The sequence below is a fragment of the Lagopus leucura genome, unplaced genomic scaffold (assembly GCF_019238085.1).
Source record: "Lagopus leucura isolate 7727_CA_CO unplaced genomic scaffold, USGS_WTPT01 Super-Scaffold_100159, whole genome shotgun sequence".
In the NCBI taxonomy this organism is placed as follows: domain Eukaryota; kingdom Metazoa; phylum Chordata; class Aves; order Galliformes; family Phasianidae; genus Lagopus; species Lagopus leucura.
In genome coordinates this window covers 13,234,952-13,252,175 of record NW_024962335.1, presented here as the reverse complement: position 1 = coordinate 13,252,175, position 17,224 = coordinate 13,234,952, and the positions used below count along the sequence as shown (strand labels likewise).

General features: G+C 52.0%; 1 protein-coding gene across 2 annotated transcripts; it reads right to left on the bottom strand.

The window, feature by feature from the left end:
* Nucleotides 1–2,598: 2,598 nt before the first annotated feature.
* CARD10 (caspase recruitment domain family member 10) lies at nt 2,599–16,672 on the bottom strand. Of its 2 annotated transcripts, none has more exons than XM_042890510.1 (21): nt 16,633–16,672; nt 14,453–14,671; nt 14,182–14,319; nt 13,535–13,860; nt 12,149–12,331; nt 11,763–11,918; nt 11,543–11,668; nt 11,206–11,400; nt 10,972–11,118; nt 10,346–10,461; nt 10,100–10,140; nt 9,861–9,981; nt 9,415–9,595; nt 8,505–8,628; nt 7,923–8,163; nt 7,560–7,629; nt 7,369–7,468; nt 6,741–6,899; nt 4,944–5,065; nt 4,230–4,345; nt 2,599–3,670 (listed from the first exon to the last, which is right to left on the bottom strand). In XM_042890510.1, the coding sequence occupies exons 1-21, from the start codon at nt 16,637–16,639 to the stop codon at nt 3,463–3,465; spliced, it is 3,096 nt and encodes a 1,031-aa protein (XP_042746444.1). In that variant the 5' UTR covers nt 16,640–16,672; the 3' UTR covers nt 2,599–3,462. The 2 variants fall into 2 exon arrangements, with proteins under 2 accessions (XP_042746444.1, XP_042746443.1); XM_042890509.1 differs by lacking the exon at nt 16,633–16,672 and adding an exon at nt 15,265–15,455.
* Between the last annotated feature and the right edge of the window lie 552 nt (nt 16,673–17,224).

Sequence of the window (17,224 nt, the reverse complement as noted above, 5' to 3'; positions counted from 1 at the left end):
CCCCTGCCCCCTCAGTGCAAGGACCACTGCGTTTGGGGTCAGCACCATGGACTGCCCCATAGGGTTTCTGGGTCAGCCACCTTTAGGCCACTCCAGCAAGAACTTGAGGGGTACGGAGAGGTAACCAGCCCAGGTTGGAGCTGGAGTCCACCCCCACCCCAGACTCGGTGGAGAAGCAAGCATGGGGACAGCAGGATGACAGCGCTCCACATAAAAATCAGAGCACGTCCTTAGGGAGCTGCAAGCTGTGGGCATCGAGTCTGAGCAAAAAATAATAACGAAAGGGAGAAAAAGGGGGGAGCAGGGTGAGAGCGGCATGGTTCCCTGGGTGTGCTGTGTGACTAAGATCTTCTCCCGTGCACGTCTGATTCTGGGTAGTTATAAAAGGAGGTTAGGGCAGGATCATGCTCTCTCTGTTGCACACTCCCACTGTGTGGCCGGGACATAGGGAAGATTTCCCTGCAGGACTAAATCCCTATTCTTTTACATTGTTTTGAGGTGGGGGGGGGGGGGGCGGGCAATTCCTTTCAGGCCTTTACTGCAGGAATGTGAGTTGGCATAACCAATCCACGGCCACCAGACTAGTGGGATTGCCCCCATGGCTCATCCCTGCTCCTGAACCAGAAATGACCCTCTCTAAGTACTTTGGCTACATCTGTAGGCCCAGGCAGATGTACAGGGGCATCTGTCACAGGTTACTCAGAGAAGCTGTGGGTGTCCCATCCCTGGAGGTGCTCAAGGCCAGGTTGGATGGTTGAATGGGCAGCCTAACCTGCTGGGTGGCAGCGCTGCTTGGGGCTGGGTGGGATTTAACGTCCCTTCCAACTCAAGCCATTCTATGATTCTGTGGCTCCCAAGCATCCTGCAGTACTTGCCATTCCTGGCTCAGGAGATCTTCTGGAAAGAAAGGGGGACACAGGTGGAGGGTCCCCACAAAAGCCCACTGGGGGCTGCCAGGGTGAGCCAAACCACCTTGTGCAAAGGATGTTGTTGAGCAGTAGAGCAGGTTCTACCCAACCAAGTGCAAACCCAAACATGCCCTAAGCTAGAAGTGACCTAAAGCTGCTTCAGCTCTGCTTGGGACAGCATGGGGAAGGGCTGGTGGCCTCCTGCCGTGACACACACACCACTTGGCCCCTGCCCTCCCTGGAGGGAGAAAATTTGCTCTCGTTGACTTTACAAGGGTTTTATGCAAGGCTGGCACAGCTGGTAATTGATGCCCAGGGCTGCTAATTGCATTCTGCCCATTACCTAACCCGTGACTCATTCCTCTGAGCACACAGCTGCACCCCTGGGGACACAACTGAGGTGGGCAGGGGTGCGCAGGGCAGGGGAGCATTATGTTTGTCTCAGAGCCCTCTGCCCCTTTTCTCAACCATGTTCAGGACTAGTTGTAGCTGGATTCTGAAAGCCTCCAGGGAGACAAGATGGACAAAAGGAGGGTTTAGAGAAGCAACCTGCCTCTCAATGCAACTTTGCTTTGCCTCAGTTTCCCTCCCAGTGAAACACAGACGACTCAGGGAGATGTGTGGAGAAATCTGTTTTGCTGGGGAGTAGTAGCTCCTCAAAGCTGGGGGTATTGCTCTGTAATCAACCCAGCCATGAGGCTGGTGACAGCTCCAATGCCAGAGGGCAGGAGGAGTTGTCAGGCTTTGAATCAGTGCCTCACAAGCAGTATTTTCCCTCGGTACTCAAACTTCATTTTTTCCCCTGAAAAGCTGCAGGCTCCAACCTCCTTCCCTTGCAAACCCAGCGTGCTTTGGGACTGTCTTCTCATCTGCTCAACAAGAGCCCCGCTTTGTTCACCTGCAGGGCATCTGCCCTCCCAGGGCTGACAGTGCTGGGATGCTTGGGCTGGTCCCCTGGAGGGGACAGCACTGGGGACCTCCTGGCTGGAGCCCCTTTACACCAATCCCCTCCATAGCTGCATGGCTCCAGGGCAGATCTGGGACTTTGCTCTACATTTAAGTGACTGCAGGTTAAAGTATTCTTTTTCTTTCCTCCCCCCTTTCACTCTTGTCCTCATAAAAGACAGAGACAACTGTTTTAGAGCCTGAAATAACACCTCACAAGGGACCCATGAAGATCAGCAAGTTAATCTTTACTTGGAGCTTCAGAAGTGCATAGCAGTATCAGTTCCCTAATCATAGGGGCGAGGAGGATATGGAGATCTAGAGTCTGTATGTGCTGGTGGCTCATTGGTTTTCCCGTTGACCCCAGCCCACTGCCCGGTCTCCTGCACCATAGAGATTCCCACAGCCCCCATTTTCCTTTTGTGTGGCTCAGGAAACCATCTATCCTTCAAATACTTAACCTTGTCCATGAGAAGGACAAGATGGTTGGCTTTTCCCTTTGTGATAACCAGGATATAGGGATAACCAGGGATTTGAAGCTCTAGGAACCTCGGCCAGACACCAAGTAACCTTCTCAACATGTAATTTGGATATTGGGAAAAATTTCTTCTCCATAGGCATGGATGGACACTGGAACAGTGTGCACAGGGAAATGGTGTAAACACTATCTCTGGAGGTGTTCAAGAAACATGTAGATGTGGTACTTTGGGACATGGTTTAGCGGGCAGTATTGGTGGTAGGTGGACAGCTGGACTACATTATCTTAGAATCACCAAGGTTGGAAAAGTCCTCTATGCTTCTCCTTGGCTGAACTAGAGCACCTTCAGCACTGGGGAGAGGGAAGCAGCTGAAAAATGGGGGATTAGAAGAAACGTGAGGAAGCCCAGCCTGTGGCACGCTCAACCTATCATCTCCCTGTCCCTCTTGCTTCCCTACAACAGCAATGCTGTCTTCTACCCCTACAGGGGTAGTCTCAGGAGAAAAACATGCCCACATATCATCCAAGCCTTCCCATTAACACACAAGTCTGCAGCCAGCCTCCCATTCCCATTATGAATGGTATTTAATTCTCCTTTGCACACGGGTTGCCGATAAAAGGGCCCATTAATAATTTACAAGCAATAAAGAGTACAGCTCCCATAAAACGAGGGTTGGTTGCAAACTTAGTGTCAGTCATGGCTGCAGCAGGGTTTCTGCAGACAAACTGTGTTTCCTGCTCCGTGGGGCAGGAGATGAGGTAGAGAAGGGAAAATAGAGGTGATGAGAGAAGGATTTTAGTGCACTAAACTGTGCACGCATGAGATATGCTCCTCATCAACCTCATCTCACATGTTTTCCTCATGTTCCCGGTCTCACCATGTACCAGAGCCAAAGGCTCAAGGTGATGGGGAACAGTCCATGAGATGTCCAGCAAGAAGGTGGAAGACTTCTTTCCAATCAAATATGGAAAGCTCAGGCGGGTGGGTCAGCATTCGTTACGTCCCCAACTCTTCATAGCTTCAAGTGGACCTTAAATGCTAATTGGTCCCATTACTGCTGGCTTCCCCTTGGAGAGAGAGGACATGCTACGTAAAGGACAACTCCTGGGGAAGGCTCTGTACCTCCTGATTCAGTCATCACCATCCTCAACCCACAGCGGGCGGTTTTGCTCCTGGAAGATGCAGCCCCGTACCACCTTGGGCAGTTCTTCTGCGTGGCTCCAGGCATGGGGTTCCACACGGGCCCAGGAGCAGGGCAGGGCATGGAGAGCCCGCTCAGCACCACGGCATGCCTTCAGCACCTCCGCGTCTCGTTGGCCTGGCTGCCCCAGCAAGCGCCTGGGGAACACAGAAACAAACATCACCTTCACATAGACAGATGGAGTTGGAAAACACCAACGTTGCCCCAAACAAGAACCTTCTCATGTGCACACAACATGCTTTTTTGCCCTTCTTTTCCCCCCACAACAACCAAAACCAAGAAATATACATGCCTCTATTGCTGCCAACCCTCTCTGAACCTTCTGAACAGAGGGGCTATAAGAAAGAACTGGACAGATTCTTTAGCGAGGTATGTTGTGATAGGACAAGCAGAAATGGTTTCAAACTAAAAGAAGGGACGTTCAGATTGCACATAAGGAAACAGTTTTTATGATAAGAACAGTGAAGAACTGGAACAGGTTGCCCAGTGGTGTGGATGCCCCATTCCTGAAGACATCCAAGGTCAGGCTGGAGGGGCTCTGAACACCCTGATCGAGCTGTGGGTGTCGTGTTCATTGCAGGGGAGTTGGACTACGAGACTTTTAAGGGAACAACTTCCAACTCAAACAATGCTATGATTCTGTGATTCTTCGCCCGCTTGCGATGCCCTCCATCCATCCACATGGTCTTATCTTACCTGAGCCCCCTGATGTTCTTCTCAGTGACCTCAACATGGATAACAATGGGGTATATCTCACGTTTAATTAGATCCCTCACACTCTGAACTCCCAGCTCCAGCAGGCAGTGTTTATTCTGGAAGGAAATTGAATAGATTTACTGATTTAAGTGGAGAAGAAATAGCTCCAGCCCCTGACAGATGCATTAAATCAAACCCCATACTGTGAAATATCATTGCTTTTCCAATAGTAATTCCATTAAATGTGGGATTTACAGACAAGGCCAAGATGGAAGGAGAGAATTACAGAGCAGGGTCACCCACTCCATCACAGCCAGCCCAGCCCAAGAGCCCACCAGATGTATCACTCAGCCTCAGCCCATCTTCTCATCCCTTTTCTTATAATTGTCACCAACAGCCCCACATTTCTCCATTTTCCCTTAACAGAGCTCTTGCTACTTTCTTTAAAACGAGGAACATGAAAGCAGAGAGGTTGCTTCTGCGTATGGCACTTCCCACTCTCTCCCCTACCAGTTCCCAGTTCCCATTTCTCTCACCAGGGCTTGAAAGAGACTCAGGGAAAAGACCACAGTCACCAATTCCCAGACCCACAGCACCTCGACCCTCCAAATCACACAGCTCTAAAATAGACAATTGCCTTCCCTTGTCCCACCCTTTCTTCCCACCTGAACATGGTACCCCATCCCAGCCTTCTCTTCCCAAACCACTCAGCACCTTCTCCATTGCTTCCTGGATCATGCAGACTTGACTGCTCTCCCTTCGCTCCTGGGGGGCATTTCTAGACACAGGGGGCTCCTGCACATGGGCAGCACTGGGGTTCCCTTCTGTCAGCTTCTCTGCAAGGGAAGAGAGAAAGGAGAGATGAAGAGGGAGGCAACATCCTCATCTCCCTCTTGTACATTCTACCTCAGATTCTGCATGCTTGCTATGGTGCTGATGCTCACTGAGTTCAGTGTTTACGGATTCTGGCGAGCTAGTCTAATTACACAGCATTACACGTTGGCATGGATTTCCTGCTGCTTTCTGCTTACAGAACAAGCAAGATATCACAGCTGAAGACCTTGCAGGGCAAGAGCAGCTCTTGTGTTGTGGTACAGCAGCATCCAAAGCTGTCTCTCATATCTGACCCCCCTTCCACACTGCTCCAGCCCCTCCTTGATGAAATATAGCAGAAAATGAATTATTTTATTTTGCCAGGTAATATATCTGCAAGGCTGGTGAGCTGCATGAGCTCACAGATGACTGGGGAAGCAGGGAGAGCACACATTTTGGCACAGGAGATTGGGAGGAAGATGGGGAGCAAGCTGAACCTCCTGTTGGTGTCAACTCAAACCACCTCTCTCTGCTCAGAGGTGGAAAGATGGCACCTCAGACCATGCCATGCAGCAGAGCAGCAGAAAGATGATGCTGAGACAGAGAAGTGGGAGTAGAGTTGGTGGGACAGTGAAGTCTGGCATGATCAGTGCACACCACGTGCCCCCAGCAATTCCAGCAGAAGACGAGGCAACTCACACAGAGACCACAAACGGTAGTAGGAAGCTCTGAATCTTAGTATGGCCGAAGCAGGCACTCCAGCTGCAGTAAATGGCTTTGAAGCACGTTCCAGTGCAATGTTAGGGGGACCCTGCAGAGGGCTCAGTAGGACAGGATATATGGTCAAGTCACTCAGCTAAGAAGCCCAGCCACCACATTTTTGCAGAGCCATCCTTTTTCAGCAGAATAGCTTTTTCACCACCCCCTAAAAGTATGCCAGTTCATTTTTCAGTCCAGCAGCTGGCAAAGCATGAACTCTAAACATGGGAAAGGAGAGAGATGGGAAAAGGAGGATGAAGGAGGCAGGAAGTAGAATTTGTCCTGTGTGAAAACATTGTATGGGAGAAAAGCTTTTTTCCTACAGCTCCTACAGTGGTGTGACAGTCTCAGGTCACTGGTGGAAAGAAGGATAATGTCATTCCCAAGGAGGAAAGGCAGGAGTGAAGTCAACCTACACATCCCATCTCAGGCAAGGGCTTTAGCCCTTGGAAGAGCCACCAGAGCAGCAAGGCAGTGCTACCATCACCCACTCAAGGAAACAAGAGGATCCCCATGTCTCAGAAGACCAGAATGGAGGACTAGCCTCCCTGAAGGCCAAAGGGATAGGATCCGATTAAGAACAGGAGGGAATGCCTAGCATTGGCCCAAAAATTGGCTCAATGGTTATCATCTGGGAAGGCTGAAATACCCCCACAATTAACTACTGAAGATGCACCTTGTGTCCTCTCCAAGAATCCCATGTGTACACATCTCTTACTTCAGGACTTGTTCCTTGAACTGGAGTTTCCAAGGCCTCCACAGAAATTACCTCCTTGAGCAGCATGTTTTCTTCCTACCTCATGGCTAGGAAGTGACAGGAGGCAACAAAGTGAAAACAGCCCCTTTTACTTAGAAAGCAGGCAACTTGCACACTGTATGTCACTTAGCCATGGGCTCCTAAAGCAACTTCATATGTGTCTGCCACTCTTAACTGCCTACCTGCTGGGCACACATGGAAGTTCAGGCGAGAGGTGGGCAAGTCCAGCAGGTTCCTGATGAGCCGTGATGCGATGCAGCTGGGTGACAGCACCACGGGACGGGGTGTCTTGACCACCACAGGGTGCACCAGGCTGTAAGGCTTCAGTCTCCTGTCGGGGTCTGAAAGACAGGAAGAAAAAAGAGAGAGACAAAGGTGAGAATTTGAGAGAGCAGTCTGCCACCATCCCACAGAACATTCAGTTCTTCCTGCACCAGCCTCTATCATTACTCATGGAGACACCTACCAGGCATCTCAAGCAGAGACCCTTCCCTGGTTACATCACTGCCTTGGCTTTTACAACCCCCTTTCCATTCCCTGGGCTTCACTGGAGCTGGACACCAGTAGCGACCTTATGACCATAGTGACCTCTTCTCTCTCCTTAAAACCTTAGAAGATCCCAGGAATTACAGAAATGTTGGAAAGCCCCAGAAAGCCTAAGAGCAGGAGTTTTTAAATATGAATTGCCTTCTCAAAATCTCATTAGAAGGGCCCTGGCCAGGGAGACTAAAGCATCCCATTTGCTGATGTCCTCTCACGGGGGATGGCTGGATCCCCAGAGACAATTAGACAACACAGCTAACAGCTCACCTGAGCAGGGGTCCAGCCACAGCTGCTGACAGGGCTGTTCTGAGTTCTTCTGCTGTTTGGATTTCACCAAGCGCAGTTGGTCCAAGGCCCGTTTCTTTAGCTGAGGAGGAAGGGAGTGCAACAAGGTTGAGAGCATTGACCATTACGAAAGTGTGTTACAAAAACTTTCCTTGCTGGCTTCTCTGGCTTACGTTACTTCTGTGGCCCTTCTGCTGCCCAGGTATATGGACCTTCTCCTGGATCTTCAAAAGCTGGTGCGCCCTGAAAAGACAACGGTGTTAACTCAAGCGATTCTAGAGACCTCAGGGACCACAGTTGGCTGTGATGCTCCTTCCCAAACCCCACAGGTATATCAACATCCTCACTCAACCTCCCTGTCTGTCAAGGGCACCCAAAAATTACAGCACTGGTCCCCAGCACAAGGTTTAAGGCTTAGAAATCCCACACAATGAAAAGGCAAACCCACACACTTCTGAACTCCTCAGAAACGCTCTCCACAAAGAAACGGAGCAAGCACACCATGTACATCCCTGCTTTCCTCCTTCCTCTGTTACCTGCTGTAGTTGGGCACCGTCCCCTTGTCCAAGTCCCGCATGGTCAAGGGATCAACACGGGAACAGTACCACTCCAGCCGCCCCTTGTACATGGTGTCTGTGACGTGGAGGATCTCCCGACATTTGACACATAGTGCATAAGGGTCTGATGGCTCCAGGAGGGACAGGTTGGTACGGATGTAGAAGGAGTCTCCAGAAAACTTCTTCCCTTCTTCCAGGGCTTCCTGCAGAGGCTGGTACCCTGGAGTAAGGGATGTAGGTCACTACAGGTGGGGACACAGTAGACAACCATAACCGACAAGATAGCCAAGCTTCCAGCACATCTCTGATGTTACGGTTCGGAGGGGGATGCAGAGAAAAACAGACAGAAGGTCTGTACCTCCATTATGTAACGGAGGACATGTGACACCAGATAGGAGAATAAGCAGAGCTATGGCCAGGCCCAGTATCACACCTGGTAGCGTAGGACCAAAGAGAAGAAGACAGAGAATAGCTGAGACTTACCTCCAGGGCTGGGTGAAAAGCTTGCAAAGGGAAGCAAAGAGCTCAGGCTGGAAGGAAATCCAGCTGCCAGGGCCTTACCTTGCAGGTCTAGCTGGAAGACAAGGCTGGAGGGGTCATCCCAATGCAGCAGGCTCAGGTAAGCAACCTCACGTGTACAGTTCTCCAGGGAAAGCACTTCTTCCTTCAGTGATGGGACCCTCAGCTAGCACAGAATGGATGCTATTAGATCTGGAAGTGCAGGCTCCCCTCTGCTCCTCACCCATCAGGTTTAACCAAGAGATGGTACAGGCCCAGGGCAAGCTCTGCCTGAGGACAAGCATCCTCATCAGCCTCTGATTCTCTCCTCTGCCTCTGAAACTGCTGCTGTCAGCCACCCCCCAGTTTGAATGCTGGGCTGATATGAAAGCAAACACATGTGCACAAACACGTGTGGGAGCAGAGGCGGGGAAGCTGGGTTATTTTCAGCTACAGGTGGGATATCAATTCAAGCACTGTGGCTGTATTTAAAGTGGTGTCATTCTTGCCAAAACAAATGCCCTTCCCTCCTTCCAGGAGCTCTCTTCACAGCAGTTATTCTCTGAGAGGGTCATGAAAGCCTGCGAGATGTCTCTCCAGAATTGATTGTTTTGCAAGAGGCATATGCAGAACGCAAACTGCTCTGCAATACTACAAGGACAGGAAGCTCCAGGGAGACAGTCATATCGCTGCCTTAATCCATGTGGCTCCTTTTTTGATTTCCCCTTTCACACCTGAAGGAAGCATTTCAGCAAGACTGAGCATCATCACATACACTGGCAGGTTTGAGTGCAGAGGACTCTATGCCTGTTCAAGCTGCATAAAGCTGTAGGCAAAGAGCAGAACTGGAAAACAAGAGAGATAGAGGAGGGCTTCAAGCAAACCAGAAGCCAGTTCACACTGGGCCTCACTCCATGCTCATGCATTCCAGGTCCAGTGCACATCTCCAGCATGATCCCATTCCCAGACCCACCTCAATGAGCCGGCACCCTTCCCTGAGTCCTGTGCTCTCAACTTCTGAGCCTGGCTTGACCCACTGGACATAAATCCCCGTCTTGTTCCCTCCAAGGATGGAGATGTCTGCTCCCAGCCTCTTCTCATGGGGCGACAGGCTGCTGGGGTGACCCATGCTCGTGAGCTGCACCACCAGTGACCTGGCAAAGAGAAACACCAGCAACTGAAGCTTGCTGCCCTTTCTAAAGACTAGATTCCCATGGCTCATGGTCCATCACCAGGGCAGGTGCACAGAGTTTGTGAATCCCCACATGCCTCTCTACCCTACTAAGCCCAATATGTTTATCTTCTCCCTTGCTATCAGGGAAGGACTTGCAGGACAAACAGCTTCCCAGGCATGACTCCTCAGCACCAGAATACATTCCCCCAAGCAGCGGGTCATGGTCCTCCTTCTGGAGGAAGTACCTCCTGGAGATCTCTTGGTGGCTGGTAAGCATAGACAAGCAGGTCTCTGACTTCACTCTGGTGTAGGTACTGCTGGAAGAGGAGGAGAAGGCCCCAGGTGGGATGCTAACAAAACCACTGCCTAGGAAAGAGAGCAAAAGGAAGAGAGAGGGCACATCACCTCTTGGAATGCTGTTCTATCCCTAACCCCACCACTTCTCCCTTGCTAAACTCTTTGGGGAAAGCTCCCACCCTAGTACCTGTTGTATCTTCCATGTTGCTAAAGGAGCCACAGGACAAGCTGTAGAGGAAACACAATGGTGAGATGAGAGGTAGCAGCTATTTCAAAGCCTGTTTGCATCCCATTCTCAACTCCATCCCCACAGCTTTCCACCAATTCTGACACAGAAGTTTTCACCCTCAGCTCCCACTCCAGGTTCCCCATAGCAAAACTGCACATTCCAGCCCCCACAAACCCTGGATGAGACCCCAACTCCAGTAGTCACCTTTTGTAGGGCATGCACCTATCTTCGCGCTGCCGCCGAAGGATGGAGCCAATGCAAGGAGGGAAGGGGAAGGTAGAGAGGCGGTTGATGTCCTTCTCGCTGTCAGGAGTCCCCTCCTTGGGCAGAATAAGAGAGAGAGGCCTGCTTACACCAGCACCTCTCCTTCCTTTGGTCTAGGTTGCTCCTGGGGTACCTCTCTTCAGAATTACCCTAACACCCAGGGGCCTTTTGCTTTCCCAAGGAGACAGCAGGAATGGAGACACCTGCCACTGTATCCCCATCTTTTTGTAATGTACACCCCCCAGGGTGTGATTACAAAGCTTTCTGGGGAGAATAACAACCTTATATGGGGATGTTGATTTCTAGGTTGCCAGTTGTGGCACTGACGGGCATGGTTAGTGGAAACGGTGCTGATGGGTTGATGGTTGGACTAAATAATCTCAGTGGACTTTTCCAGCCTTAATGGTTCTATGTTTCTATGATTCTAAGAGTTTTACTCGCACCACTCTCCCACCAGTTGAGTGTGGCTCCCTGCCCCACACCAAGCCTTCCACCAAGTCAAAGCCCCGTAGTGTGTCCCCACTGCCCCACTGATCAGTGCCAGATCCTCATGGTGCAGTGCTTACCATGCTCTGAATGGCGGAGTCCCCCGGGAAGGTGATGGCAGAAACATCCAGCGGGTCTGTGAGTCCACTTGTTAGGTCAGAAGGCTTGTCCACAAGGCTCCATGTGCTGCTGAGGTTGGAGCAGAGGGAGTAGGAAGAGCTGCACATCTGAGAGAGAAGGGACTCATCATTCTCTTGCATTCCCCCTGAGATTAACCCTGTCCTCAGCTCCCTCTTCTCTCCAGCCCTGCTCACCTTGCCCAGGCTGCGGTTCCCCCGGCACCGCTGCAGCTGTGCTTCCAGCGTGCTGTTTAGCCCTTCCACCTGGCTCAGCTTGCTCAGGAGCTCGTCCCTCTCCTCCTCCAGGGCCCGCACACGTTTGCGGTACTGATCCTTTTCAATCAGGCTCTGTGAGTATTGCAGCTGCACCCCATCTCGGCTCTGGATAGCCTACAAGGAGCCACGCTGGGGGTGAGAAGGACCACACTACAAAACCCACTTCCCACTGATAGAGAAGACTCACTGGGGAAGGAGAGGTACCCAGAGCAAAGCCAAAAGCCCTGATTCTGCTGGCAGGCAGAGAGCACTTCACCTGGTCCCGCTCCTTCTCAATCTCCTCCAGCTGCAGCAGTACTGTGTTCATGCGGTGCTTGTAGAGATCGCAGTCCTTTTGCAGCGTTCGATATTTCAGCTGCAGGTCTTCCACCTCCTGTAGGTACTGGCAACAGTGAGCAGTGAACATTAGCCACTTAGTCAGAAGCGACTGCTGTGGCTGCATGCCAGGAAAAGGGTGGTGGTGATGGATGCTTTACCTTATCCCTCAGCTCCTCAGCCCACTGCAGCTCACTCTGCAGGGAGTTGAGTTTCTGGCAGAGGTCCTGTCGGTCATCTTGGGCTTCCTTCCAGTCGTGCTCCAGGATGTCCAGCAAGATCTGCTCAGAGCCCGGCACTGGGACCTCGCCTGGAGTCTAAGAGATGAGGAGATGCCTTCACCACATTGCCAGCACCTCCAGCTTAGCCCAGCCCAGCAGATGAGCAAAGGGCAGGCTTGAAAAACTGCCATAATCATCTCTGGAGCTTGGACACCTTCAAAACCCACCTGGATGTGGCCCTGAGCACCCCACTCTGGGTGTCCCTGCTTGGACCAGATGGATGCAAAGCCCCATGTCAACCCAAACCATTCTTCCCCATGGGGTACCTGCAGCATGCCCTGCAGCTCCTGCAGTGATGCCGTCAGCCGCTGATTCTCAGCCCACAGTTCAGACATAGCGTCAGGGTGGCTTCGCTCCTCTGCATCCCGTTGGGGCATGGTAGTCGCTTGCTTCCTCAGCAGTCTGCACTCCTCCTCCAGGCTGGTGACTTTGCACTTCAGCTGATCCACCTGTGAGCCAGGGAGAACACATAGCCTGACAAATGTGCCTTGGAACTTCTGCTGCCATGGGAGAATGGGAGCTGGGCAGAAAAATGGCCTGGAGGTGAGGAAAGCAAGCTGGGCAACCACATGAGGGAGAATCCTTCAGCTAGGGAAAAGTTAGCACACTGCACACTAAAGCTTTTCCCTGCAGGAGAGGAGAGGAGGGTGCACATACATCCAATTTTTGCATAAGCACTTTCGATCTCTGACTCCTCACTGCAACAACTTTCTTGCTACCTTAGGGCATCCACTGTGCAACTGGCCTTGACACTGCATGGACCAGGGCCCCCAGGTGTGCTGCCAGCGTGGGTAGCTGGGAGTCTCCTCGAGGGCTTCCCAGATCTGGAGCAGCTGAGATACATCCACAGCAGAGTGCCCCTGTTTCCACAGGGTTTCTCCATCCCATTGTTAGGATCATAGAATCATAGAACCATTAAAGTTGGAAAATACCACTAAGGTCATTGAATCCAATCATCAGCCCATCCCCATCATGCCCTCTGACCATGTCCCTCAGTGCCACATCCACGTGGTCCTGGAACACCTCCAGGGATGGTGAATCCACCACCTTCCTGGGCAGCCTATGCCAGTGCCTCATCCACAAGCAATTCAGTTCTCTGCTCAGAGGAGGCCTGGGAGAACGAGCGCAGGCAGGAACAACAGATAAAAGGTAGGGAAGGATTCTGGCAGGAGCAGAATGAGATAGGGAATGAGAACCGCAAGGCTGTGCGAGAAGCCCAAAGCAGGAGGGGAATGCCAGGAGGCACCTCCTGGAGCTGGGTTATTAAGAGGTTTCAGGTATTTTGGTCCTTGCCCAGACAGGAAACGGGTGCATGTTTGCTGGAGCTGAGAGCTTGGCAGCTGGAGTGCAGTGTCATTAATTCTTTCAGGTATGCAGCATGAGTCTCCGAAACGTCAGCAGAGGACAAGGAGGCAATGGGGAGTGCCAGGGAGGGGGATGACTCTTGGCCAAAGCGCTGCTACAGGCAGCAAGTCTAACTCCCCTGCCATGAACAGGGGCACCTACAGCCAGATCAGGTAACCTAGAGCCCCTCCAGCCTGACCATGAATGTCTCCAAAGACATGGGCAAGCTGAATGTCCCCCTGGGCCATTCAACCCCACTGCTATGGGACCCCCCTGTCCCACTGATGAGCCATCTCCCAACACCCTACCAGCAGTTGCAGGTCACGGCTCCGCAGCACAGCCATGTTCTTTTCCTCACAGAGCTGTGCATAGCGCATGGCCATCATGTAATTCTCATCCTTCAGCCTCAGCAGCTCCACACTGTTGGAGTCCCACTCCTCCCGCAGTCGCTGGCAACGTTCTTGCACCTTCAGGAGCTCCTGCAGTCGCTGCTCCAGCCGGGCTTGCTCTTGCTCCAGGGTCTGGTTCTTTGCCTGGAGCTGATGTTCCTTCAGCAGGTGCTCTTTCCTCTGAGCCCTCATCTTCTTCACCTCCACCAGCAAGAACTGCATTAGCCCCTCGGGGCCTTCTTCATCTGTAGGAGACAAAGAAGACTCAGATATGGCTGCTGAAATGGGTAACTCCCAAAAAGCACCCATCACAGGGTGTCACAGCCTCCTGGAGGCGTGCAGCCTGGGTTAGCGGCACCACGGACCATTACACAAACGCATTTGGTCCCCTCGGTCCATTGCACGCATGCATTCAGTCCGCACCCTGCCAGATCCAGAGCACACGACTGTCAAGGTTCCTTGCACACAGGGATCATGAACCAGGGGTTTATGCATGCACGCGCCCATACACATATTTCTGGCCCTTCCCATGCAGCAGTTGAAGGAAAGACGAGCACTGCCCCTACCCAGGATCATGGAGCAGCGCTGGGCCGGTTCCCTCCCTGTTAGTCGTGTGTAGTGCTCTGGGTAGTAAAACTCCAAAGACTCCAGGAAGGCTTCGTAGCCTCGCTTCCCCCGGCGCCGAAGGATGTCCATCAGGTAGCCTGGAAGAACAGACAAGGAGTTAGGGCAATTCAAAAAAGCATCTCCACCAATTCTACTTCCCTCCATGAAATGGAGGGGTTGGAGAAAGGAATGCTGGGGGAGCACTGCCTGCCAGTCTGTGCTTTCTCCCACCTGTCTGGTTGCTTTTGCAAGGGAATCGGCATGAATTGAGCACCTCCTCTTCATCCTGCTCATCTATCACACGGCATTGGCGCAGGTACGGGGTGAGTTTTGCAGGGTTCAGGGAGCGGGTCAGCTGGTGCCGTGCGCTCTCTATCTTCTCCCAGAGGGCATCTTCTTCCTCTTCCTGCTCCGAGAGGCTGCAGGCTTGGAGAGAGGCATTCTCCAGGGCTGGGAAGATAAAAGGAAAGAGAAAATCTGAGGAGAAATGAATAAGCAAAGGATAAAATACGTGGGAGGACAAGTCAAGGTATGATTCTGCAAACGGTTCAATCATCAACCAGGACTCAGATATGTCAAAAGTTATTTTCCAAACAACTCTGTCCAGTAGGATCTTAGCAGGCTCAACTACTGTCTTATACGTGCGGGAGGCATTGGGACATAAGGAATTTAGGAGCATATACTATAAGAAGACTGGGGAAGATAACATCTTCACCCCATAGTGTTCTTAAATCGTAGAATCATAGAATCATTAAGGTTGGAAAAGACCTCTAAGATCACCCAGACAAACCATCAGCCCTGCCCACCATGCCCACTGACCACGTCCCTCAGTGCCACATCCACACGGTTCTTGAGCACCTCCAGGGACGGTGAGTGCACCATTTCCCTGGGCAGCCTGTGCCACTGCAGCACTGCTCTTTGTAAGAAGAAATTTTTCCTAATATCCAACCTGAATCCCCCAGACCACCACACATCTTCCCCTATTCCAGAGAACTGGAAACCCGAGCATAAAAGTATTTACGCCTGAGACATGTTTCTCATACTGGGGTAAGAGGGGTGGGTTTCTCTGGGGATCCATTTGTCCTGTGCACCGCCTCCAGGCAACAGTGACTGAACTGAAGGTCTCAAGAACAGTGTGCAGTGGAGCAGCTTGACTGCAGGTAGTGGAGCCAAAGGGGGGATGTCAAAAGTGTATCTTCCATGCATCTTCCACACGTGTGTGCAGAGCACTGCAAATACTCAGCAACAAGGCAAAGCTACAAGGCAATCATTCCGTCTACCAAAGCAAGAAGGACCTCCTGAAGTCAACAGGCCAAAGCCTCTTACAGCTGGCGGATGTGCCCCATGGATGAAGCAATGGAGCAGGTATCCATAGGGCCCTCTTTTCTCACTCAGGTATCAACCCAACCAGAGCATCAATTTTCAGTTGAGAAACAACACTCACGACACCAGCCAGCACAAATCCTTTTATAGCAGGCAAAGTACATCCAACTCCTTCACAGAGGGTGCCATAACTTCCTGTTCTGGTGCTGGCACCGAGGGCAGCTTTCCTACCCCAGCCACCAACATCCTGAGCAGCAGTCATAGAATCATAGAATATCCCAAGTTGTAAGGGACACATAAAGATCATTGAGTCCAACTCGCGCAGTGCAGAGGTTCATGTTGCATGAAGGCAGAAGGAAGAAAATCTCCCTCTTTTTTTTCTTTTCTTTTTTTTTTTTCCTCTATTGTTGGGAATGGTATCGCACTATTTCAGAAGGCCAATCAGCAGAGCAAGGAGGGTGTCTGAGAGAGGTGTGCTGAAGGTAATCCTCCAAACAGAACTACAGAAGGCTCAGGGTCTGGTGGGTGGAGGATAACAGGACGAGGGGACTCTCGAAACCACAAAAGATATACAATTGTCTGATTCCCAGCACCAAAAGGCTTAGCATAGTCACTGCTACAAATCTGGATCATCCTGCTGACAAGGAGGTTGAACAAAGAAAACAATCTGCATTTCTTGCAGAAATGGGCTCAGTCCCACAGGGAGATGAGTATGTGCGAGGATGCAACAGAAGTGCTGTTCTGAGCCCTGCTCCTCGGGCTCTAAGTCAAAGTTTATGCTTTCAAATCCAAGTTTCACTCCACAAAACCCACGGCAGCTGTGCGAGAAGTTTCTCGGCAGGCAGGGCCGGGAGCAGGGATCCTCCTGGGATCGGGGTGGGGAGCGCAAGGCAGTCGGAAACCCGTAGAGGGCAAGAGGGGAAGAGGAACAAACTCCAGCAGCGCGGTCGCCGAGGCAAAATCTGTACTCGGGAGCAAAATTTGTACTCGGGGGCAAAATCCACATTCGGAAGCAGAATCCACACTGGGGGACAAAGGCAGTAAGTGGAAGGGACGCGCTCCGAGGGCTGCGGGGAGCTCAGCCTTACCTGCCATCCCGCTCCGATCTCCGCGCCCCGCTCCGCCGCTCCCGCCCCGGCAGGTGTGTCTGCAGCGCTCTCCCCACCCCGCTGCACCTTTCCCCCTCCCTTCCTCCCTCCTTCCCTTCCTCCCTCCTCCGCACCCCCCGGCAATGCGAAGCTCGGCCCCGCGCCCTCCCCTCGCCGACACTCACCGGCGGGGCGGGGGCAGCCTCCCCTCGGCCGCCGCTCACCTGGGGGAGCCGGGGAAGGGTTTTGCTCAGCCCGTGGACCGTCTGTCTCTTCCAGCTGCTGCTCCGGACTAAAGCTGATCTCCGGAAGGATGTGGTTCACCGGCAACTTCTCTTCTGAAATACGACCTCTTTCAGATCCCTACAGTTGAATGGGGTTAAATGGGGGTACACGGTGTGGCCTCCCTCGAGTACAAAGGCGGTGCTCTTTTGTTGGAAGGGTTTCCAGAAATTGTATCCTGAACCTTCCACATGTAGGGCCAGTTCTGGATGGAAGGGGGTTCAAGCAAAAAGAGAAAGTGGGAGTGGTTGGGAAAAGCCCCGTGGAGGTCAAGAATAATTGCTCCAGCCTTAATTTCGGTCCCTGGTCC